We start from the raw sequence: 26,006 nt of genomic DNA, 5'->3' as shown, positions 1-26,006 counted from the left end.
AATGATGATGATCCAGTTGTAGAAATTATGCTAAAGCAGACATTGCAACGTGGTGTAGTCCCCTAGTTCACCAGCTCTTGTTGAATTGTCCAACCCATACCAGCATGGAAAAATGGATGTTAAATGGTGATGATTTCTGTTGAAATACACTGCCTTTGTTTCAATTTATTGAAATAATTTTGTCATTATTCAGCTTGGAACATAAATTAGCATGAGATTTTAATGGAAGGTTGTTTTTTTTTAATTTAGATCACTTTAAAACAGGAAGTTGGTATCATAGAAACAGGAGCAGGCTTGGGTGATAACAAAAGGGTTAACCAAAGCCCTTAAAAATCACAGTTACTATTAAATAACTGCTGCCTTATCAACAATCGTCTCTCAGACTTTCTTTGCAAATTATAATAACCTTTTTTTTGTTTTCTGTTGTAGGAGATCCTGACTGGTTCCATTCTTTCTTACACCTGAATAAATGCTGCTTGTGTAATCCTAAGTTTGAAAGTAAATTCTTTCCTCATTTGCAAAAGTAATCACTCCAACATTACTACTTTTTTTTAGTCTTTAATCAAAAAGTGCAATCTCACGGTTGCACTATATTTCTTACCAAATCCTTTGTGCAACATTAACTTCCTGTAATCTCTCTTCCCACTCAATGCTGGGCCCACATTCTACTGTAAGAACCATAACAACAGGGGAAACAAAAGGTTTATATTCAAAACACCTATGTCATTTCTTACCGGAGTTCTAGTTTTTTTTTTCTCCACACTGAAGAATATTAAGATTTTACTAAAAAAAAAAATACAAATTTTGTTTTTTTTTTAATTTTTGATAGTCTGAAAGCATAAAGGTAAAAAAATATTTACTGTTCATTTCAAACTTCCAATGCAAATGTTATCCAATTATTGTTAATTATATAAGCTAAAATTAAATTTTTATTTTCAATAAAAGAGCTAAATGCTTTTTTTTTTAGTATATTCTTTGTTGTTTATTTGTTCCTTCTTCCATTATGCTTTTTTGTCTTGTTAACCAGTTCCTTGTATTAAGTCCTCCATCTCAACAGTAAAATAATGTTGAAGCAGGGTGGGGGGCAACCATAGCAAACTTTATAATACATTTAACCGTATTAGTCTTTTGCTATCTCCAGTTATTAGGCTGTGGTCATGCTGGGTCACCACTTTGAAGAATTTCAGTTGAATAAATCGACTCCAGAATTTTTTGAAGCCTGGAACTTATTCAATTAAGGGCTAGGCTTTTGCTGATGGTGGGGGACAGACACACACATATATGTGTGTGTATATACAATGGGCTTCTTTTAGTTTCCGTCTACCAAATCCCCTCAAGGCTTGCTAGCATAGAAAACCTGACAACATAAAAATGTTTTGCCAGATGCACTTATCTATTTTAAAAGTAAGGACTTTCTTATTTCATGTATCTTAGAAGGCATAGACACACGCAAACATATAATCACTAAGTGTAACTAAGGGAGCCGACACACCTACATTGCTAGAAATAAGAGTTAAAATACTCAATGCTGTAGGAAGAATGCAGACATGTTGACAGGGGAAACAAACTCCCCATGTCGATTCGAAAATCCTCATCTAGTTTCATCTATTCCATAGACATCTTCAGTGAGGGTCCCTCGAACAGCTCATGTTTGGCTAATTCTAAAAATTCATATAAACAGCCTTGGACCCAGGACCACTCATGTCTAGAAACTGAGGTTGGGGGTAAGCAAGGGCATGCTCCCCATAGAAAATCCAGCTCCAAAAAAAAGCCTCATGATAGCAAGGGAGAATGGGCACCAGCCAGCCCAAAGGTTGGGGGTGGGCTGCACTTCCCTACTTCAGTTGCCTTGACTGGCTCCTATGCCGGTGGCATGTAAGAAGCACCATCTGGTCGTGGTCGATGCCAGCCTGCTCTGGCCCCTGTGCCGGTGGCACAAAAAAAAGCACCCACTACACTCGGAGTGGTTGGCATTAGGAAGGGCATCCAGCTGTAGAAACACTGTCAGATCAGACTGGATCCTGGTTCAGCCTCCTGGCTTCCCAGACACCAGTCGAACCGTCCAACCCATGCCAGCATGGAAAACGGACATTAAATGATGATGATGACATCATCAAAATCTCAAAGTTACAAGATAATGTGTGATTAATTCAAAACAATGTGAATAAATAAGGATTAAATCTGAATGTTAAAGGTTTAAGATGGTTCTTTTTTTTTTTTTTTTTTCACTTTGCAGCAAAACAGCTAAATTTACTGTTTATAGAGGAACGAGGTAAGTTACATATGTATACAACAGCTCCCACATAGTCTTTTGCCTGTGAAATCCACTCACAATGGTTTGGTTAATGCAGGGCTGCGGTTAAAGACTCTTTTCCTTGGTGGGTCACAGCAGAACTAAACTGGAAGCCCTGTCGTTGGGAAGTAAACTTCTTAACAAAACAGCTCTTTGCAATCTGAGATCAAATCTATTGAGGTCAATTTTGCTTTTCATCTTTTAAGGGGTGGGACATCCATAAAGTCTAAGAAATTAGAATGGCAGAATGGTTAGAATCTCAGCAAAGATGCTTAGCAACAAGCAACGTCTGTTGTGATTCCTCGTTTTCTAGGTTATAATGATAGTCCGGGTTAAACAGCTGGTCACATTAAACCTGCAATAGGTTAGCTTGGATGGGTTGGCATATGACCAATATAGAAGAACCTAGCAACAGCATGCTGTGGCTTTCATCCAGTTCCAAACTAAAAACAGCTGAATGGAAAAGGCCTTCCAACATTTAATACTTTGACGAGGATAATTATGATGGTGAAGTTTTGTAACACAAAGCGTGACAGGCCATGATTGTGGTCAATAGGCCACAATCGTCGGCCAGATAGATGCATTTAATTTATGGGCTTATGTTGGGGTCTAATGTCACTCAAATGCTCCAATACCCCACCTCCCAGAATGCAAGAGGACTAATAGTTCAACTAATGACTTTTCAGATGAAATAAAACTTGCCACCATTATATACTAAGAAGATATTTTAACTATTTTTTGTTTTTTATGTGTGCATGGTAGTCTCATTTTCATAAAACATGCTCAGCAGTCCATGCTAGGTAAGTGCAAATCCCAGCACTTTATCAGTTTACATAATAACAAAAGCTTCAAATTTTGTGGGGAGTGGTTAGTCTATTAGATCAAGCCCTGGAAGATGTCTGGTACTTATATTTCATTGGCCCAGGGTGGATGAAGGGCAAAATTAACTAAAAAAAGATTTATACATCACATCTGAAGGGTTGCAACTATTGACAACTCAGCATTTGTTGTAGTCTTCTTATTTTACATTTGACATCTAACATTAGAAATGTTTGTGTATGAAGGGCACTGGTGCCACATATAAATCATCCAGTCCACTCTGTAAAATGATTGGCATTAGGAAGGGCATCCAGCTGTAGAAACCATGTTAAAACAGATCACCGGAGCCTGGTTCTGCTGTTGGCCTTGCTAGCATGGAAAATGGATATTAAAAGATGATGATGATGATAATAAAAATCAATACCTTAAAATATGTTCTGTTTTATATCTGACAATCAGTTGGCTCAATCATTGTCAATATGACAAAGAAATTGCTAACCAAATTCCACAAGCTAATAGAAAACAGAACATTGGAACTGTAGCCCTTTCCAACTACAGATTTTGCAAAAAACAAAAAATAAAAACAATGGACATCAAATGAGTTTTTTCTCAAAGAAACATATACTTTTGATCCCTCCAACTCTTACAATACAAGTATTTTGTTTTTTTTTTTCAACTGAATCCTCTCACAATCAATCAAACAGACTTTGTAATGTCCATGAAGTGTTGTTGAAGCTTCTTTTTTTGTTTGTTATTTTTTTTTTCAATATTTGGGATTTCCATTTGAAAATAGGAATCACAAAAAAAAAAATGTTCCTCGCACAAGAAATAAATTAATATAATAATCAAATTATAATTAAATATAAAATAAAATATTTACTTACAATAATAATGAGTATCAATGAATTTTTTTTTTTTTTTTTTACCTAATTTTAGGAACTGGAGCTAGGATCGTGTATGAATTTTTGAATAAACAACTGGTCCTAATTTGTGTGCGTCTAAATGTATTTAATACAACTGGGCCCCTCAGTATGGTCAATGAAACTGAGTCTATCAATATGTGTGTGTGTGTGTGTGTATATATATATATATATATATATATATATATATATATATATATATAGAGAGAGAGAGAGAGAGAGATAGATACACAAGGTATGTGTGTGTGACTAAGCCTATTTAATCCAATTATGACCTCTCAGTCTGAAATAGATCTGGACAGCAATATAATCAATGTGTGCAAGTTTTATTGTTTTGCTGCACTGTAGGTATATCAACGTGTATATATATATGCTTATACACATACACAAGCTATATGTATGTGTGAGTGTATATGTTTATATTGTGTCATGTCAATCGAGAGCACTACTGATGACAAATAAGCCAGGATAACCTGTTACTGTATTGGGTCATTAGGGTGTAAGCTGTTGTCCCAGCCAGGTTACCCGAGGAGAGAAGGGTTGTCAGAAACCAAGCAGGGTAAAACAAGGTCAAAGGGATAGATGAAGGTCAACAACCATCTAGCAATTGTGTGAAAATTTTGAAATGCCAAGATGGTGTTCAGTGTACCCTAAAAATCATTGGGATTGTAGAATCCCATGGCTCTCAATAAAGCACGTTTCAAGGAAGATGTTACTCTATTGTAAAACCTGAGGAATGCTGTTTGAAGAGAGTGGCACATGAGAGCTATTTCTATTTATCTGCCATGAAAATCTCTATGTAGCTCAGTATTGGAATTATATTTAACTGTTGAGCCTTCATACTTTGAATTGGACAGGATAGGCCATCATTAAATATGTGTGTGTATATTATATAGCCTCACTGTGTATTAAATGAGAATGTAAACATTCCTTCTACACTATTGATGTAAAGAGAAACAATGAAGGGGGAGTTTCCTGACTGACTGCTTCATGTTGTACACTCCTCAGAGAAGTAACCCACTTTCCTTAGTCAATGGTATAGATCAGCTGCTTATTAAGCAATCATAGATTAGCCTAGCACATTAGTGGATAGCTTAATTGCATATTTGTGCTTTTGATAGCTCATCATCAAACAATATCTATCTACAAAACAGTGTAAATGAGAACTGAAATAAATTACAAAGCCTCACTGTGAGTTAAATAAGAACATAAATCGATTGTTCCTATGCTGTTGATGTGTGGATAAGGAGGATCTGTTGGTCACTCCACAGAGAAGACATATTTAGTTTCTGTCCTCAATCGGTAGCATGTATATGCATGCACATATATATATGTATATATATATATATCCACACAACTTTAATACAAACGTAAGTGATCAAAGATCTGTCACTTTGAATGAGAGGAAAATCCCTTCATAAAATTATCATTCAGAAATATCTATCAAAGACTGACTGACCCCCCTGACTTCAGGGATGAGAGGTAAAGAAATAGCCATTCTTACCTGCATTCCTTTCCCAAAGTCAGTAAAACCAAGTGCCAATGAAAAAGAATGGTAAAAGCAAGTATTGGAACTGCAGAGGAAGCAAAAATCACTGCATGCTGTAAGTTCCATTCATAATGGCAACATCACTGATTGTCACAGCCAGTGGTTTTAAAAGCCAAGCATTGTAAGACTGGTCCTAAATCTAACTTAGAAAGTTATGAGCTATATCAAATAAGTTCACTTCATTCAATGCCTTGTTTAAATATAACTAACAGATTCAGAAAACATGATAAAAATAATTGTTAATAGAAGTAACAAAATCCCTAAAGATTTTTTTGCATAATTAACCCTTAGAATATAACTAGATTGGTCTATCACTTAAGGAGGTAGAGCTGATCCCTTCAAAAATGTATAAATTCTTTCTTTGTTGAATAGATAAATTGTGGACAGGATGACCTTCATGTAAGAGCCACCAGCATGTGGCTCCAAACTAAGGATTCCAGCTGACCAAGCCTGCCCACTTCTCCTGGTTTACCATCACTACTGGACTTTGGGAAAGGAGCAGAGAGGCCCATTGTTCAAGCCACAGATGACCTCCACAAAGTCTTCCTGCAGCTTTGTTTCATTAAAAAAAAAATGCTAAAGTGGGATTTTTTTTTTACTTATCAGCTTGAAAGAAGATAAAAACTAGTCAGCATGAGTTGAATTTGAACTCAGAACCTGCAGGTATGAGGTCATTAAATACTGTAATGTATTGTGTCCAACAAAGTCTCTCAGACACCACCATTGATATCTGTGTGTATGCAGTGTATTGGAAATGTGTATATTCATATGTGTGTATTTTATATATATACTGTGTGTGAGTAGATATGTGTTTGTAATGTCTATTTGGACACATTTGTATTTACCCAAGAGCAATATTGGTTTCCATTTTGGCACAAGGCCAGCAAGTTTGCAGAAGAGGGATTAAGTCAATTACATCAACCCCAGTGCTCAACTGGTACTTATTTTATCAACTCCAAAAGGATGAAGGGCAAAGTTGGCCTCGGCAGCATTTGAACTCAGAACATAAAGTCAGATGAAATGCCACAAATCATTTTGCTCAGCATGGTAACAATTCTGCCATCTTGCTCCCTTAGACCTAAGTACAATATTAAGCTTATATACACATGAACTGTGTGTATAGACACATATATGCATATACACACACATACCTACATATGCTGGAGGCCATTGTATCTACATATTGTTTAGGGGGAGGTCAGTGTAAAAAAAAAAAATGCAGTTGACAAATAAGTAGAAAATAATATTTAGTTGTCAGTTTTGAAAATGTATTTGAGTGTTCAAATCTAATGCTAGTTCTATGTTTGGATTCCCCCGCTCTTTTTTTTTCCCCCTCAACTCAGCATGAACTAAAATTAAATGCTGCAGAAAAGACTAACTTAATCTGGGTCTGGTAATGGTCAGAATTTGTGAAATTAGTTTTTTCTAAAGAATTTGTTTATAGCACCTATCATAAAATTATGCGTGTGTGTATGTGGAACGAAATACATAACATAATAATAATAATAATAATAATATGGGATTGGAAAAATAAGATAAAAATGAAGAATGTTGCTGTAAACCCTTAGGAATCTTCATGAGTCTACGGAAAAAAATTTTTTTCCTTTCTTTTTTTTTTTTTGGTTTTGTTTGGAGCAACAACTAAAAAGAATAACAAAAGACAAACAAGCAAAATGGAAAAAAAACACAAGACAAACGAAAACAAAAAGTCATTAGTGTTTGAATTATACAAGATGGGAAAAAATAATAATTATAATAATAGTAATAATAATAACAACAATATGATATCACATTCTGTCTTACATAGGTTTGAACCGGCAACAGCATGGTCAACATTTTAGTATCATGTCTCTGCCAGGAACTTGACCAATATGGAGAAAACCCACCCCCATTGTATAATGTTCATATCATCTCCTTGTGTCCTCCAAGTCCAGAGTCTTTCATCTAATTTCATTCTTAAACACCACCACCACCACCCTGGCTCCCCTTCCACTGCTGCCAAACACCGGACTGACCGTTCACCCAAACACCAGCCTGACCACTCACTCATGCTCCTGACGAAAGTGAGAGGGTGGAGAGAGAGAGAGAGAGAAACGATGTAGAAGAAGGAAAGAAAGGGAAAAGTTCTAAGAAAATAATTACAAGGCTCTTTTGAATAATTTACTTTTCATTCACACAGGTTATGGCGAGAAGGGAATTTCGGAGAGACAGTGGGAAGAAGAAGAGGGGGGGGGGGCAGGTGGACCTCCCCCCCCCACACACACACACACACTCACCCACCCCCACCCATAAAAGCAGTCATTCAGTGTTTGGCGTTTCCTTTCCTTCTGAAATTCCATCTGGATTATTAATTAGTTAATTAAAAATTAAAAAAAACAAAAAGTTTATACACTCACACATGCATACTTACAAGCAGTCAGTCGGCGTATGAAAGACATATTTTAGGCGCTGCATATTCTGGTTTGTTTGGTTTTTTTTTTCTTCTTCATTTTCTTTTTTCACTCCCCCCTCTTTCTCCTCTTCACAATGCAGCAAGTTTCACTTCTCCAGTGACAGTTGCCTGTCAGTACTGTGTTGGTGCTATGCATTTATTAAGTTCAGTTATATATACGTGTGTGTGTGTATATATATATTATATATATATATATTTATATATAATTATGTATATATATATATATATTACATATATATATAATTATATATATATTTTTATATATAACTATATATATATATATATATATATTTTATATATAATTATATATATATTATATAAATTTTTATATATAATTATATATGTTTGTGTGTATAAATATAGATATGTGTGTATGCATATATAAGTAAGTGGATGGGTTATATATACATATGTGTAATTATATTATCCATATTCATACACACATACAAACATATTATACACACTTGTAAGTATATGTGTATGCATGTAAAGATATATGTAATTATATATATTTGTGTTTATGCATATATGTGTAAGTGTATGAGTTATATATACAAATATACATACATGTGTGTGTTTGTGTAAATATATAATCATATATATAATCTGTGTGTGTATGTATATAAGTATTTGTGTATTTGATGTATAAATATCTATGTACACGTGTGTTTATACATATGTGTGCATGTTCTGTAAGTATATATATTTCCTTTGAAGTGGTGCCTCCTGGTATTGCCCTACTCCCAAATCAAAACAGATTGGTTGATTTCAGGTAGGCCCATGCTTGTCTTCAGATGCACCGAGATCAATAGCTGAGAATCCATGTAGGAGACACCAACAGAACTTCGAATCTATGTATGTGAGTATTTGTGTGTGTTGTGAGTGTGAGTGAGAGACAGAGAGAGAGCATATTGTGTGCGTGTCTTTGTGGCGTCTTCAATGTTTACAAGGATGTGTGAGAGAGAAAATAAAATACCAATGAACCCAACAATACAAAAAAGAAAGACAACAGTCAACAGCAGTTCACTGATTGGTCTCATAGGTCGTCAGTAAAGCAGCATCAACTGGTTCCATACACGAAGGACAAGTGAAGGATCGCATCAACCAGTCGTCGATGCAGTCTCTATGGTAAGTGTGCATACAAGGAAGATAACGTAATGCATCACCAATATTGAATTCTACCATGCATATCACGCACCTGGAAAACAAAAATAGAAGGAAAAAAGTTAGTGAGTGGTGTGTAAATAATGTTGATGTTACAAGCTGAAGTAGGGGAAGGGATTAATTGACAGAATTGACCCCAGGACTTGGGGTTGAAGACTTGGCTTGAAGAGACAAAAAGTAAAGTTGATGTCAGTTGGATTTGAACCGAGATGATTACTGCAAGGAGTGTGAATGAGAGCAAGAGAGATTCATAGACAGATAGATGTTGGTAACCCTTGGATGAAGTTAGAATAATTAAAACAAATCAAGAATAGAATATTTTCATTAAGATTTTAATTATTTATTTGAATCACACACTAAATCATCACCATTTAATATCCATTTTCTGTGTTGGCATGGGTTGGACGGTTTGACAGGAGGTTACAAGCTGGAGAGCTGCACCAGGATCCAGTTGTCTGCTTTAGCATGGTTTCTATGGCTCAGTGCCCTTCTTAATACCAACCACTTTACAGAGTGTACTGGATGCTTTTATGTGGCACTAACGATTTCTAGAACTGTTATCTTGCTGGGTAGGTATGAGAGGCTGGATCTGGCTAGTTTAACCATGAAACAAGTAGAATATTTGGTTCAGATATGGCAGGTGTAAATACTAAAGGGTTAAGGCCTGACCAAAAGACAAGAGCTGGAATAGATCCTGCAACACTTCTTGCCCAACAAACCATCACATAACAGTTTATTGCTCCTATAATGATTAAGAATAAGCAAGATGCGATTTGAAGTCATCAAATAGTTATGTTCCTCTGGTATTTCTTATTTTACAAAATAATTTGGTGAGCTCAATTGAAACGGTATTGAATTAAAATCTCACAAACCATTAGAGGGTACAAAGTTGTGGGGTTGACTTCATAGATTTGTTATGATAAAAACCACAATAGACATCAGAGCAAGATGAACAGAGTTGCTGCAGTGACTCAAGAGAATGAGGTTTGTCAATGCTGTGCACTCAAATGAAATTCATGCCTTGATATACATCGAAAACAAGGAATAAAAACATTTACTAGTACTGTAGGAGCTTGCCAGGTTATTAGAAAACTCATGGTAACAGCATTAAACGAAAATATCATCTGTGTGTCATCATGATGGCCAGCTCAGACCGTCTGGCCATGTTGCTGGATTTTCTGATTTAGATCTTGCTTACTGTGTTCTTTTCACTTAGGATCCAGGTGGGTTGACGGCTTGTATTGGTCGACCAAATGTCACATGGTCCAGGTAGAGGAAGAGGTGTCTCATGGAGATGGGAACTGAGTGGGATTGTTCAATGGATCGCCCAAGAGGACCCGAGAATATACTGACAAATGGTGAATGCAGCAACGTGCTGCAACAGTACATTCCCCCACACCTGACCTAAATGTATATACCTTGTTGAAAGGTATGACACTGGTTTTCGTCTGAGAGACACTATAGATAGATATTGTGTTAAAAAACACAATATATCAGAGTGAGGTGAACATCATTACAGCTGGGCAAGCTCTCCACAATACTAGTGACTATTTTACTCACTGGCCCAAACATTCTACCTGTTTTCTCTTCAAACTGACCTCATCCAACCTCTCACACATACCCTACAATGTCACTCTAAAAATAATCACATCGTCGAAATCTCAAAGCTACGAGATAATGCCTCATTGATTTTAAATAACGTGAATAAGCATTGCTTTTGACAGAGTTGTCTGAAAACTGAAGGATCTAAAAAGAAAAAGAAAAAGCAATGTTGTTTTTCTGCTCTCTCTCTCTCTCTCTCTCTCTCTCTCTCTCGCACACACACACACACACACACACAAATGGGACGGTCATAGATGGAGCATCTTTCATCAATGCCTACTTGTTTAGACTTGTCCTGGGACTAAACAACTTCGATGACCGATAATAATTCATTATAGCACCTGAGACGGATCCAGTCTCATACTACGGAGCTTCCTATCAACATTCCATTCCCATCAAACGTATCCGTACACGCACACTCCTCCCACCACCGCCTCCAACCGCTACAATCAGTGTAACTAGAACAGACATCGTAACGAAAATGTCGCGATGACTTTGATGTTAGTTAACTGGAGCAATAAAGAAATTATTTGTTTGTCATAGTCTGCCCAGGCATTTTATTCCGTACGTTGATGTTACATTGTCATTCCTGTCAGCTTAAGAAATGACCTTTAGCATCAATCATTCTCCTTCCAATACTGTTGACGTCTGAAGAAATATTGTTTTATATTTTATTGATCTTTCGACCTGCGTTTTGATTTTCCATCTTGCATTTTATATCTCTCAATCGAAAGATAACCTTTCTTTATCATTAGCATAAAAAGAATAAAGACCTTTACGCAGTGGTCACCTGTTCTACTTTTAAAGAACGAGATGAATATTTGTAATGAGTAATGAAGCCACTGTAAACTGTTGCTTCTTTGAAGAATTAAATCTGCCATGTTTTGTATCTAATGTAAACGCAAGGGAGATAACTGCGAAGCAAACGGAAGGTAATTCACTTGCACAAATAAAAACAAATAAAATAGTAGTTACGGAAGGAACTAGTGACACTCAGCACCGGCGAAAGAGGAAATCAATTGGAGATCTTTCGCTTTAGAGACAAATAAGTTGAAAAAATGGAAGCTGAGAATAAGCAAAAATTAAACTGGCTCTTTTGAGGAAACGAAACAAGATGTAAATGTTTAAAAGGAAGGTATCAAAATGTTATTATAAATTAACGCTTTCATATTTTGTAAAAATTAATTAAAATTTAACTACTTATTTCTAAAATTAAAAATATTATTTGAAAGTTGACAGAACAGACGTTTGTCCAATTATTCGTTTCAGTTACTCGGCATTGCCAGGTTTAGTTTTCCATATTCTCAAATACAGTTTTATTTCTTTCTTTTATTTTCAATCTTACAATCATATATCGTTAATGTGAGAGACACCAAAAGAAAAAAAAAGGGCATTCAAACATTCGTAAAGCTACACACACGCGCTAATCCAAATCTATTTTTATATTTCCTCGGATTGTTTTAAAATCATTATCAATCCTGCAGCACTTTCAAATAAAAAAAACTATACTTTGTACTTTCGTTTACTTATTTTTCGTATTGGATTATTTTTTTCCTTTTGTTTTATTTATCTATATTGTGGCCTTAAACTGGAAGAAAAAGAATTCCCTTGACGCTTTTCGTGACCTCCACTGTAAAGTGGTTGGTGTTAGGAAGGGCATCCAGCTGTAAAAACCTTGCCAAAACAGTTACAGAACCCTGGTGCAGGCTTCTGCCTGGCTGGCTCTTCATAAACTATCCCACCCATGCCAGCATGGAAGGTGGACATTAAACGATAATGATCACACACACACACACACACACACACGATGGGCTTCTTTCAGTTTCCATCTACCATATCCACTCACAAGACCATTGGTTGCTGGGAGATGTAGTAGAAGTCACTTGTCCAAGGTTAATTTATGATCAGGATGGTCATGATCACAAAAAATATGATGGCTTTGGCACTGGATTTCAGTGGATTCTATGAAAACATATTTCAGTGGAAGAAAATGAATTCATCATCATCATCATTTAACGTGTAGCATGGGTTGGACAGGTTGATATCATTTAATGCTGGAATTGGCTGGACAGTTTGACAGGAAGTGGCAACTCAGAAGACTCTGGAATCTGCTTTGGCATGGTTTCTATGGCTGGATACCCTTCCCTAATGCCAACCAATTTACAAGAGTGGAAAAAAGGGTTTAAATCATCATTATCATTTAACGTCCGTTGTCCATGCTGGCATGGGTTGGACGGTTTGACCAGGGCTTGCAACCTGGAAGGCTGTCCCAGATTCCAGTCTGCTTTGGCAGGGTTTCTATAGCTGGATGCCCTTCCTAATGCCAACCACTCCAAGAGTGTAATGGGTGCTTTTACGTACCACCAGCATAGGTGCCAATTGCATGACACCGGCATCTGTCATGACTACAATTTCACTTGGCTCGATGGAGCCTCTTCTCAAGCACAGCATAATGCCAAAGGTCTCGGTCATTTGTCATTGCCTCTGTGAGGCCCAACACTCGAAAAGTAAAAAGAAAAAGAAAAACTGCTCCCAACTCACTCTCTGGCCTTCTTTGTGCCATCATAAACTCCAGTTGGTAAGTGGTTAATTAATCCAAGTCTCTGTGCTATTTTAATCTGCTCTTCTTCTGTTAATAGATTCGCTGGCCGACTCACATTGGGAGACGGGTGATATACCGGTACACTTTCCTGGAAAAAAGATTAAAAATATAAATAAACAAATAGCATAACAACAATACAAATGGTTTCGAGTTTTCGCACAATGCTAGCAATTTTAGTGGGCAGGGGGTTAGTCAATACTCTCAACCCAGTACTTGACTGGTACTACTTCATTTCATCAACCCTCAAAAGATGAGAGCTAAAGTTGACCTCAGTAAGATTTGAACTCATAATCTAGAGAGGAAGAAGAAATGCTACCAAGCGTATTTACCAAAGCTCTAATGATTCTGCTGTTTTGCTGTCTTGACAATAATGATAATAATAATGATTTCATTTATTTGCCACAGGGCAAAGGATGGGTGGTACAATACAGAGACAAACATAAAAGTGTGGGGGTTTACATACAATAATCAAAAAAACAGTATACACGGTATATACTGACGAAGAGGGGACATATGTATAGCATACAAAGGTATGAAAAAATAAAGTGTGCTAACAATTCTACCATTTCGCCATATTATTCTCTTTTTACTCTTTTTACACCAGTCAGGTGTAGAAGGGCATCCAGATGTAGAAACCTTGCCGGCACGAGAGCCATCCAGCTGTAGAAACACTGCCAGATCAGATTGGAGCCTGGTGCAGCCTTCTGGCTTGCCAGCCCTCAATCAAACCGTCCAACCCATGCCAGGCAGGGAAAGCGGACATTAAACGATGATGATGATGATGATGATGTTGTTAGCACATCAGACAAGATGCTTAGCAGTATTTCTTCTGGCTAGTTACATTCTAAGTTGAAATCTGACTGAAGTCAAATGTTGCCTTTTATTCTTCCAGGGCTGATAAAAGAAGTACTGGAGTTGAGGATATTGGCTTACTCTCTCTCCCAAAGTTTCAGGCCTTGTACATACATTGGTTTCACATTTTGGAGCAAGGCCTGCAGTTTGGGTGGGGATAATTAATTCAACCCCAGTATATAACTGGTACTTATTTTATCAACCCCAAAAGTATGAAAGACAAACCTGACCCCAACTGAATTTGGACTCGGAACATAAAGACAAAGGGCCACTTAAGCATTCCACCCAGCATGTTAACAGTTCTGTCAGCTTGCCACCTTGTGTATATATTATAAACCATGCGTGGACAGGATGCCGAATGCACTCTTGCTTAAGGACAAGAAGCCAAATGGAAACAATGCCAAATGGACGTAAAGCCAAACGGACACAATAATAATAAAAACATTTCTACCCACATAGTTTAATGACCAATTCACCAATTTGGCACTTGAGATTTAACGAGATTAAATTTTAATTTTCGTATGTCTGTTCAGCATTCTTGTTTGTTCAGCTTCTTGTCTTTCAGCAAAAATGCATTCAGCATCCCGTCCGTGTACCATTATCAACAGTTATAGAAGCTGAATGGACAGAATCATTACTGATGGACAAACTACCCGGCAGCATTATTTCAAATCTTTATGTTCAGAGTTCAAATCCTACCTTAGTCAATTTTGCCTTTCATGCATTCAGGTCAATAAAGAGCCTGTTAAGGACACTAAGAATATACCCCTCACCTAAATTTCTGACCTTGAGCCTACATTAGAAACATTATTATGATTGTTATTATTATCATTATTATTGTTGTTATTTATTGTTGGTATTGTTATTATTCAGATCATTATTATCATTTTTTGGATCTATTTTAAAACGGGGGCCACATTTTTCATTAATGTTTTACGTAGTGTTTTTGGTACCGAAAGACTTTCAAACTTCGTATACTTATCTATTTTGTGTTATAGAACAGAAAAATATTTTTGTATTCGAATTTATTTCATGTAAAAAATTGTCTTATTTCGATGATTTCAACCAATCACTGACAAGTATTCAGTTGTTTACATTTACTCCTTTGGCTGATTAAGCGATGTAAAGCGTATTTAATCTCCATACCTTCGTTTTATTTGCTTTTTTCATTTTAAATTTGCTTTAACCCTAACCGTAGGGTTAGGGTTAGGGTTAATTGTTTCAGAATCGTTTGTTTATGTAGTCAGCACTTAATGTATATCGGCTGAATGGACGTCAGTGATTGGTTGAAATTACAGAAATACGACAACTTTAACATGGAATAACTTATGGATTTCTTTTTTTTTTTTAAGAAGACTAAGAGAAAAAGAAGTTTTATATGACACCTTGAAACTTGGAACACTGGTAGATGAAAAATGTGGCCCCCGTTTTAAAAAAGATCCCATTTTTTTAGCAACATTACTACAACTATTATTATTGTAACTATTGTTGTTATTACTATTTTTATTATTATCGAGAATGTGTTCCGGTAAACACTTAGTTCACATATTTGTAATAAAAAAGATTTCATTTGTGCGTGACCTTCAACCAACCTGTTTTTGGTGCATTCTAAGAAGATTGCATAGAGAGAAAAAAATTAACAAAAACAACTTTTTATCTCTGTACACACACACACACACACACACACACACACACACACACACACACATGTATACATCCACATATATACATCCACATATATACATCCACATATATATATCTTCAAGTTTACTTCCCAACCATATGGTTCCAGGTTCAGTCCCACTGCATGGCACCTTGGGAAAGTGTTTACTATAGCCCCTGGTTGACCAAAGCCTTATGAGTAGGTTTGGTAGACAGAAACTGAAAAAAGCCCCATTGTATGGACGTGTGTGTGTGTGTGTGTGTGTCATCCACCACTGCTCAACAATCGGTGTTGGTTTGTTTACATTGTGACTTTGCAGTTTGGCAAAAGGGGCTGATAGAATAAGTACCAGACTTTTAAAAAAATGGAAATAAAAAAGTAATGGGGCAAGTGCTCCAGCATGGGCTGCAGTCTAATGGCCGAACAAAGAAAAGTAAATACATAAAACACACACACACACACACACACACACACACACACACACACACACACACATATATATATATACGCCTTATTTGTTTCCTTTCCCAAAATAACTCCTTATATTGAACTCTAATATTTCCCTCTGTTAAACCATCTCAGCTCGTCTCTGATGAAGGGATATCCCTAATATCCCAGAAACAGCTGTAAGACTAACTTTCTCTTTATTATTATTAAATGACCCGAAAATTCCACACAGCCTTGGCTTTGTTGTCTCATTTTATCTAACACACACATATATATATATATATATATATATGCATAAATATGCACACACACTAGGCTGTCTGTACTGAAAATAAATACAAACATTAACACATTACATTCTATACACATACATCACACGTTTTATACACATCCCAGTTCACACATAGCATCTCTTCTCAATATACATGTAATACATACATACATACATACATACACATGCACTTCACTTTTCTCAAAGTCAATACAAACTTTACACACAAAACACACACACTTTTGAATCATACGCATACACACAAATTTATCTTAGAATGAAAGTAAACACACACACACATACATACATACATACACACACACACACACACACACACACACACACACATGCAGAGAGAGTTAGTCAGTGGCTTGCAAAAGCAATACAAATATTAGACAGACTCACACCCAAAACTTGTCTGAACACAAAAGCAACCCACCACCCCACCACCCCACCTTCCAGCCATGTCTGCACACAAATAAGAAAACAAAAAACTTATCCAGCTGAAGTATTGTGTGAGTGTGTGTATGCATGCTTATCTACACATATATATACATACACACACACATACAGATAGATACATATACAAAAAAATATACACTCACATGTTAATATATACACACAATACATATATATATATACATATACATATATATATATATATATATATATATATATATATATATATATCCACACATATAGAGAGAAGAGACTTATACAAATGTGTGAGAGAGGAGAGGGGGGGGAGGGTAAATGTTGTCAGACAGCAAAGTCATCGAAACAGCTGACAAAAAGAAAAAAAAGAGCCAGTGATGTCATTAATTTTACTTCCATAAGTCCGAGGATGGGTGGGGGTGTGTGAGTGGTTGGTGATGTTGGCAAGGTGGATGGAGGAGGTGGGAGGAGGCAGAAGTAAGGGATGCACTCTTGTTTAATCTAGGTTGACTATGATTAAGCACACCTATCCAACTATGACCATCCCATCTTTTACAGACATAACATACCCACTAGCTTACATAATTTTTGTGACTGCTTTTCAAAAATACGATTTAAGGAAATTTGGCTGCTATTTCTAGCGTGTTGAGTGACTACATAGCCACCATGCCTATCGGTGAGTTTCTATGTTGCTGCTTAACAGTCCTGATCCAGAAGGCCTATGATCAAGGACATTCTATCCATGACGATCCAGCTGGCTTTTTCCTTTTTTTTTTCATGCACCATGTACAAAGGACTCCATTGTATACTTTTTCTGTAAGGCTAAAAATAGCAGCTACATTCCTTTCTAATCTTATGATAAGCTATGTGTGTGTGAAGGCTGAGTCATTTCTGTAGTTGATGTTAGATCAGCCCTGATTGAACAAACTTACAGTCAACGGCATTCCAGTGATGACCGCCCAGTCCTTCAGTCAGGTTTTGTGTATCTAGGACTACCATACACAATGTAACGCCCCTTTTTCAAGTTGCTAAGGCTTCGTTCATGTTCGAAGCACCAGGAGAGTTTGTTTTGTTTTTTTTATTGTGGATCTTCCTGTCATAAGGATTACAAAACTCTTGGTGAAGAGAAGATGTGCTTATAGCGACCAAATATAGGTGCAGGCATGGCTGTGTTCATAAGGTGTTTGCTTCCCGACCACATGGTTCTGGGTTCAATCCTACTGCTTGGCACCCTGAGCAAGTGTTTTCCACCAAAACCTCAAGTTGATCAAAGCCTTGTGACTGGATTTGACTGACAGAAACTGATAGAAGCCTGTTGTGTGTGTGTGTGTGTGTGTGTGTGTGTGTGTGTGTGTGTGTGTGTGGCCCCTTGTCTTGACATTGCTTGAAGGTTGTAAATGAGCATCACTGTCGAACAAGTGGTGTCATTCTTTTTAATATTTTGCCGGTGGCACGTAAAAAGCACCCACTACACTCTCAGAGTGGTTGGCGTTAGGAAGGGCATCCAGCTGTAGAAACACTGCCAGATCAGATTGGGGCCTGGTGCAGCCTCCTGGCTTCCCAGACCCCAGTCCAACCCATGCCAGCATGGAAAACAGATGTTAAACGATGATGGTGATGATGATGAACAAGTCTGACCATGAGGTAAATATTACCTTGCTTGGAAACAGGTGAGAGTCTGCAACAGGAAGAGCATCCTGCCATTGAAAATCTGCCTTGGATAAACTCTGTCCAACCCATGCATTCAAGGAGAAGCAGACATTAAATTATTATTTTATAAATATATATATATATATATATATATATATATGATGGCCATCCACTTGTGACTGAGGAAGGCCATTGCTGACCTTCAGGAACATTGTGCGCTCTAGGACTTATATTTTGCATTTACGGCTCCGTTGGTGGCTAATGAGCCCTGCTCTTGACAAGCATACACGACTGCAAACATTGCAAACCAAGCTTTTCCCATTCACTACACCAGCAGTGCGCTTTCGAGCAGCATGCTTAAGTTCTTCATGCAGAATACGTGCTCTCTCAAAGGTGTTGACCCCCTCCTTAACCTGCTTCCTCCATCTGTGGCGATGACAGGCATTGTTCTCCTAGTCAGTGTCCTGCATATCACAGGCCTTTAATGAGGACTTGACACAGTCCTTAAATCGTAGCCTTGGTTTCTGCGAGGGTCTCTTTCTATTCACAAGTTCCCCATATAGCATCTGCTTAGGGATCCTGCTCTCCTTCATTCTAATAAGGTGTCCAGTCCAACATAACTGGTACTTGTGCACCATCGCCTCAATACTCAAGATATCAGCTATCTTTTATTTGTTTTAGCCATTAGACAGTGGCCTTGCTCAGACAACACCTTGAAGAATTTTTAGTAGAGTGAATCAACACTATATTTATTTTAGTTCCTTTTGATGAACTGCTAAGTTATGGCGACATTAACACACCAACACCAGTTGTCGAGCAGTAGAGAACAAAACATACGCACACAAAATATATATACATATGGCAGGCTTCTTTTAGTTTCTGTCTACCAAATCCACTCACAAGGCTTTGGTTGTTCTGAGGTTATAAGACATTTGCTCTCAAGGAGCCATGCAGTGGAACAGAACCCTGAACCATGTGGTTAGGAAGCAAACTTCTTACCACACAGTCCAATGATGACTTAGCTGGTCAAAACTTCAAAGTCACCGTCAACACTATTCTTGTTAAAGAATAAGAAATTTGTACTCTACAAAAATATAAAGTAATCCATCAGATTAATGTAAAATTGTTCTTAACTGAACATAAAAACAAACATTAATCTTTAAAACATCTTTCTGCTTTGGTAAAATGAAACTCATCAGTTCCTTGCCCTCAAATGAATTTGCATGTCTCATAATCATTTTTCCGTGTTAAATCTTTAGAAACTGATTGTTTAATATCTACTTAATTACTTTAAATCATTGCATTTGATGGTGGATTATTGCAGCTCAGTAATTCTGCGATGTTTCTAGGCTTTCCATCACTTTTGCAGCTTCACAGCATTTTTTGTTTGTTTTTTTTTTGTTTTTTTTTTTTGGTGACTACCTCCACCATCACCATGACCATCACCTCTCAATTCAGGCATTTGGACTGAGGGAAACTTGATTCCCACCTTTTTCATGTTTGAGTGGGAGGAGCGGTGTTAGTGTTGGAGGAAGTGAAATGGTAGGGGCAGGTCATGGCTGGGTTAAGGAATCCAGTTGGTGGGATTGTTGAGGGGAGGGGAGGAGGGAACAAGAGAGGGAGACAGGGGGCAGGTAGAACAGAGGGGTGGGGAGAATGGAGAGGGATAGAAAGGTGGTGGAGAGAGAGGAAGGGGAACATGGAAGGGGGTGAGAGGTGAAGGATGAGGGAGAGGAGGGAGATAAGGGGAGAGAGAGAGAAGGGGATGGTGAGGGAGGCAGGTGGGAGGAAAAATTAGCCACCTATAAAGAGAATAATTGGAGAGAAAAGAAACCCAAAACGCAGGAGACAGCAATTAGCTGATTCCTAAGGGCAACATCCCTTAAGTTGGTGGACCCACAAGCAGATGACAATCAGTTTCCATTGTGGGTGTGTGTGTTTTACCTCATTTTGTTTTAGCCTTCACAATGAGCATTTCAGATAATAATAATAATAATCCCTTTTATTAAAGGCACAAGGCCTGAAATTTAGGGGTGGGGGGCATAAGTTGATTACATTGACCCCAATTCTCAGCTGGTATGTATTTCACTGACTCCAAAAGGATGAAAGGCAAAGTCGACCTCAGCAGAATTTGAACTCAGCATGTCGGGCAGAATGCTTCGTGGCATTTTGTCTGCCTTTATGTTCTAACAATTCTGCCAGCTTGAATAATAATAATGATAATGATAATAATAATAATAATAATAATAATAATAATAATAATAATAATAATAATAACAACAACAACAGCAGCAGCAGCAACTATTTTATAGAGACTAATGTGATCTCCAACTTACATTATTATTATTTCTTAGCCAAGCTAAAAAGCCATAACTCCCTTCAAATTCTAAGCTTAACTTCTTAATAATCTGTTGGTAATCTGTTGTGAATCACTCACGCAGCTTAAATAGTCTCCTGTCATCTCTTAAGTCACACTCTTTCAGCTTTATTTCATCATTATATTCATAGAAAACACTTTTTCTTTCTTTTTATTTTCCAACAAAATCTGGTTTAACAGCAACTCGATGTTTGCTTTAAGATGCACCTGGTTAATGCTAAAATGAATGTTGTTTCATTTTTATTAAGGTTGTGTAGCCGTTAACCCTTTCAAAAACCAACCTCTATCTAAGACAGCCTTTGGTTCCATAATACAAACTTCCCGTTTTGAAGTGATCTACTCTAAAATCTCCCATTAAAATTCCTTTTTAAACCTGTTGGTTTATGTTCCAAACACCAGCTCAATGACAAAGTTATTTTACTAACGTCTTCCTTGAGTTCAAAATAAATTGAAGCAAAGGCAGCATATTACAACATCATCATCATTGTTTAACGTCCGCTTTCCATGCTAGCATGGGTTGGCCGATTTGACTGAGGACTGGCGAACCAGATGGCTACACCAGGCTCCAATCTGATTTGGCAGGGTTTCTACAGCTGGATGCCCTTCCTAAAGCCAACCACTCCGAGAGTGTAGTGGGTGCTTTTACAGAAATATGATCACAAAAGGCTACCTTCCCAACCAGGAAATGATTCTTTTGAATTACCTTCCTGCAAGCATTTTCCTACAGGTACCCGTTCTGAGAACTATTGTGCTCATTCTAAATGTCACCAGAGTTAATTCAACACAACTGATTTAGATAATACACTAAAACAGACCCAAACACTAAAACAGGATATGTTATTACAATACGTTACAGACAAAATGGTATGTACATGTTCGCCACCTCTGCTTGACCATTTAGGGACAGACAGACAGACAGACAGATATATATATATATATATAGCTGAAATTTACAGAAAAACAAAAGACAAAGACAGGTGTATAAACAATAAGCAGGTGTATTAATTTGACGCTCGGGAAGGTAAGAAAGTCTTTTATGTTTCAAGTCTACGCTCTTCAACGGAAAGGGACACAAGGAAATTAACAGAGAGATAATAAATAAAAAACTTGTGGATTTAGTGGTCAATCATATATATAGATATATACATACATGTGTGTGTGCAAGCACATGTGTAGCTGACTGATAAAAAAGCTTGTCTCCCAACCATTTGGTTCTAGGTTCAGTCCTGCTGCAGGGCACCTAAGACAAGTGTTTTCTATCATAACCCTGCACTGACCAAAGCCTTCTAAGTGCATTTGGTAGGTGGAAACTGAGAGAAGCCCATCATATATGTAGGTGCATGTGTGTTTGTTATAGTTTCCTTGCCTTGATATCATGTTAGCTGTAAGTGCTTCATTTCCAATATTCTGGAAAGATGTCTGGTCTTGGGGAAATATTACCTTGCTTGGAAACAGGTGAAGGTTGGTGACAGGAAGGGCATCTTGCCATAGGAAATTTATCTCAACAAATTCCATTCCACTCATGTGAGCATAGAAAAGTGGACATTAAAAATGATGATGTCTTTGCATGCATATACACACATATATACATTAGTAACATATACCAGCAATGATGCAACATATAATCCGAATTGAGTAGGAGGCTATCCAACAACAACAACAACAACAACTGCAAATTAATTTTGTCACAATCAATTAATTATGTTCAAGTCCTTAAATCATCATCTTCAACAAATACAGAACACACGCAACAAATAACTACATGAACTAACACGAAGCTGGTGTTATATATCGCCACTTAATCTGCTTGAGATAGAAGCCTATTATCCTTAAAATCTAAATCTAAATTATTATTATACTCTTTTGCTGGTTTCAGTCATTTGACTGTGGCCATGCTGGAGCACCGCCTTTACTCAAGCAAATCGACCACAGGACTTATTCTTTGTAAGCCTAGTACTTATTCTATTGGTCTCTTTTGCTGAACCGCTAAGTTACGGGGACGTAAACACACCAGCATCAGTTGTCAAGCGATGTTGAGGGGACAATCACAGACACACAAACATATACACACACATATATATATATATATACATATATACGATGGGCTTCTTTCAGTTTCCGTCTACCAAATCCACTCACAAGGTTTTGGTCGGCCCGAGGCTATAGTAGAAGACACTTGCCCAAGGTGTCACGCAGTGGGACTGAACCTGGAACCATGTGGTTGGTAAGCAAGCTACTTACCACACAGCTAATCCTGCACCTATTATGATTATTATTATTATATATATTTTTTTTTAAATGGGTATATTTTGATATATAATCCAAGATAGACTATGTTTGGGGTGAAAAAAAAAAATGGAAAAAATGGGATGGTAACTGCTTGAATACTTTTGAACATAAAGTCTACACTGTCAAAGCTGACCAAGGGCTAAACATCTTCATTTATACATGCATTTAGAAACAGCTTGTGCTGGTGTATTTTATACATCTTCAATGAACAACCAGAAAGTTTATTATCGTTTTATGTCCATTTTTCATGCTGGCATGGGTAACAAAGTTTTACAGGATCCAACTGGCCCAAAGACTGCCTCATGCCACATTGTCTACTTTGGTTTCTACAGCTGGATGCCCTTCCTAACACCAACTACTTTACAGAGTGTAGTGGGTGCTTTTTAAGTGGCACCAGTACTTGGGAGGTTACCAAGTAGCTTCCAAGATTATGAACCCCAAAACAGACAGTTTTATGCTAGGAGAGGAGGTGTTCAAGAATGAGAGTAGAACAGACATCTTGCTGCAGGGGAGCGACATGGTTTTGCACATTTTAGAAGAGAGGATGAAGGTGATCAGATGGGGGAAAGACAAGAGTATGATGGAGCACAGATTTCTATGGCTGGATGCCCTTCTTGTGGCCAACACCGCTTACTTGTTTCCAGATGAGGTAATAATATCCCATTCTATGAAATAATAAACAGTGGTGATGAAGTATCCAGGTGGCAGGAGCAACAGTGGTGGGGAGAGACAGATAGAAGTGGGAGAGGGAAATGGGCAATGTCTGTGAGGATTGAGGGGAGGAGGTGCAAGAGGAGGGGGAGGAGGTGCAAGAGGAGGGGGAGGAGGTGCAAGAGATGATGAGGTTAGGGAGATATTAGCAGTATGATGGTAACAATATTGTTGACAGGAGAAGGAGAGAGGGAGAGAGAGAGAGAGAGAGAGACAGATAGCAAAAGAGAGACAGACAGATAGCAAAAGAGAGACAGACAGATAGCAAGAGAGAAATATGAGGTGTTTGGGTAGGTTGCAGGAGTGGAGTAAAGAGATAAAACAGGTGTGTTTATATACATATATAGCATGTGTATGTGTATATATATATATATATATATATATATATATATATATATATATTAGTTATGCGTTCATATGTGTGCGTGTATACACGCGCACGCGCGCGCATGCATGCACATAGAAACCCCCAACAAAAAGCCAGGAACATATTGTGCAACTTTAAATCTGTCACACCTTTCTAATCGACGCAAGGTGTAAAACACACAAAAACACCATGAGTGAATTACAACATCGCAAAATATTCCCACGATGCACAGTGAGAGATATATACAGACAATACGCTTCCCTGTCATTTCAAACAAATATAAATACTGCATAATCAATGCAAACGCTGCATTATGCATCGTCGCCAGATGCACAATCAATATCAACATGCAACATTGACTGCACAAAACATTGCCAAAACAAACCATCACAGACGTTGTGTGCACCACACACATAAACCCCCACCCACCTCCCATCACATGCATCTTCAACACCACAAAATGCAAATACAGAGAACCAACAAAAGTGTTTCCATGTAACCACTAAACCTACTAGAAATAGCAGCCAAATTTTCCTCATAGAGATGCAGGCGTGACCATGTGGTATGAAGTTTGTTTCTCAACCACATGGTTCCAAGTTCGGTCCCACCTCATGGAACCTCAAGCAAGTGTCTTCTACTATAATGTCAGGCTGACCAAAGTCTTGTAAGTGGATTCAGTAGACAAAAACTCAAAGAAGCTCATATTGTGTGTGGGTTTGCATATATATACACACACACACACATACATACATACATACATATATAAGAGTGTGTGTGTCCCACCACCACTTGACAACTGATGTTGATACGTTTACATCCCCATAACTTAGCAAGTCAGCAATAGAAACTGATAGAATAAGTACCAGGCTTAAAAAGAAAATATAAGATATTCTTCAAGGCGGTGCCCCAGCATGGCCACAGTCTAATGACTGGAACAAGTAAAGGATAAGATACAATGGAATCCTAGTGTTTTTGCCTGTGGTGCATGCATTGCAGATTAAATAAAAAGGTGGTCGATGTCAGGACCACCTGAGTGACTCCGTTGCTGGTGGCACGTAAAAAGCATCATCTGAACATGGCCAATGCCAGTATACCCGGACTGGCTCCCGTACCGGTGGCACATGAAAAGTACTATCCAAATGTGATTGATGCCAAGTGCTGCCTGACTGGCTCCCATACCAGTGGCATGTAAAAAGCACCCACTACACTCTCAGAGTAGTTGGCTTACGAAGGGCATCCAGCTGTAGAAACATTGCCAGATCAGACTGGAGCCTGGTGCAACCTCCTGGCTTGCCAGTCCTCAGTCACACCGTTCAACCCATGCCAACATCGAAAACGGACGTTAAACTGTGATGATGATGATGATAAATGGCCTACAGCACTTGTGAGTTAAATGAAACAATGTTTCACAGTTAAAAACTTAGGGAAAAAATAATGTAAAAAACATTTGTTTACTTTGTTCAATGAATCATATTCTCTCCTCTTCATGTGCCAGCCCTGAATGGCATCAGCAATCATGGACCTCCTTGTCAAAGTCTGATGA

At 37.6% G+C, this 26,006-nt stretch overlaps 2 protein-coding genes across 5 annotated transcripts in view; one reads left to right on the top strand and one right to left on the bottom strand.

Annotated features, from left to right (window-relative positions):
* LOC106877525 (S-methyl-5'-thioadenosine phosphorylase) overlaps positions 1-971 on the top strand; it is a 37,288-nt gene extending 36,317 nt beyond the window's left edge. For both annotated transcript variants that reach the window (XR_016243368.1, XM_089358472.1), the window contains one exon: positions 430-971. Coding sequence is in view for 1 of the 2 variants with exons in the window: in XM_089358472.1 (XP_089214598.1) it covers positions 430-465 (36 nt within the window). In the remaining variant the exon portion in view is untranslated. The remainder of the gene's footprint in view (positions 1-429) is intronic.
* Positions 972-8,971: 8,000 nt separating this feature from the next.
* Positions 8,972-26,006, bottom strand: part of LOC106877474 (RING finger protein 11) — a 61,708-nt gene continuing 44,673 nt past the window's right edge. For 2 of the 3 annotated variants that reach the window (XM_052971093.2, XM_089358473.1), the window contains exons 2-3: positions 13,341-13,489; positions 8,972-9,231 (exon numbers count right to left, since the gene is read on the bottom strand). In XM_052971093.2, coding sequence (XP_052827053.1) covers positions 9,057-9,231; positions 13,341-13,489 — 324 coding nt within the window. In that variant the 3' untranslated portion in view covers positions 8,972-9,056. Of the gene's footprint in view, positions 9,232-13,340; positions 13,490-25,918; positions 25,997-26,006 lie in introns of those variants that run through there. The other variant, XM_089358474.1, reaches the window with a different exon arrangement.

Source organism: Octopus bimaculoides, chromosome 10, assembly GCF_046866305.1.
Source record: "Octopus bimaculoides isolate indiv1 chromosome 10, ASM4686630v1, whole genome shotgun sequence".
Lineage (NCBI taxonomy): Eukaryota > Metazoa > Mollusca > Cephalopoda > Octopoda > Octopodidae > Octopus > Octopus bimaculoides.
This window is presented reverse-complemented; position numbering and strand designations above follow the sequence as displayed.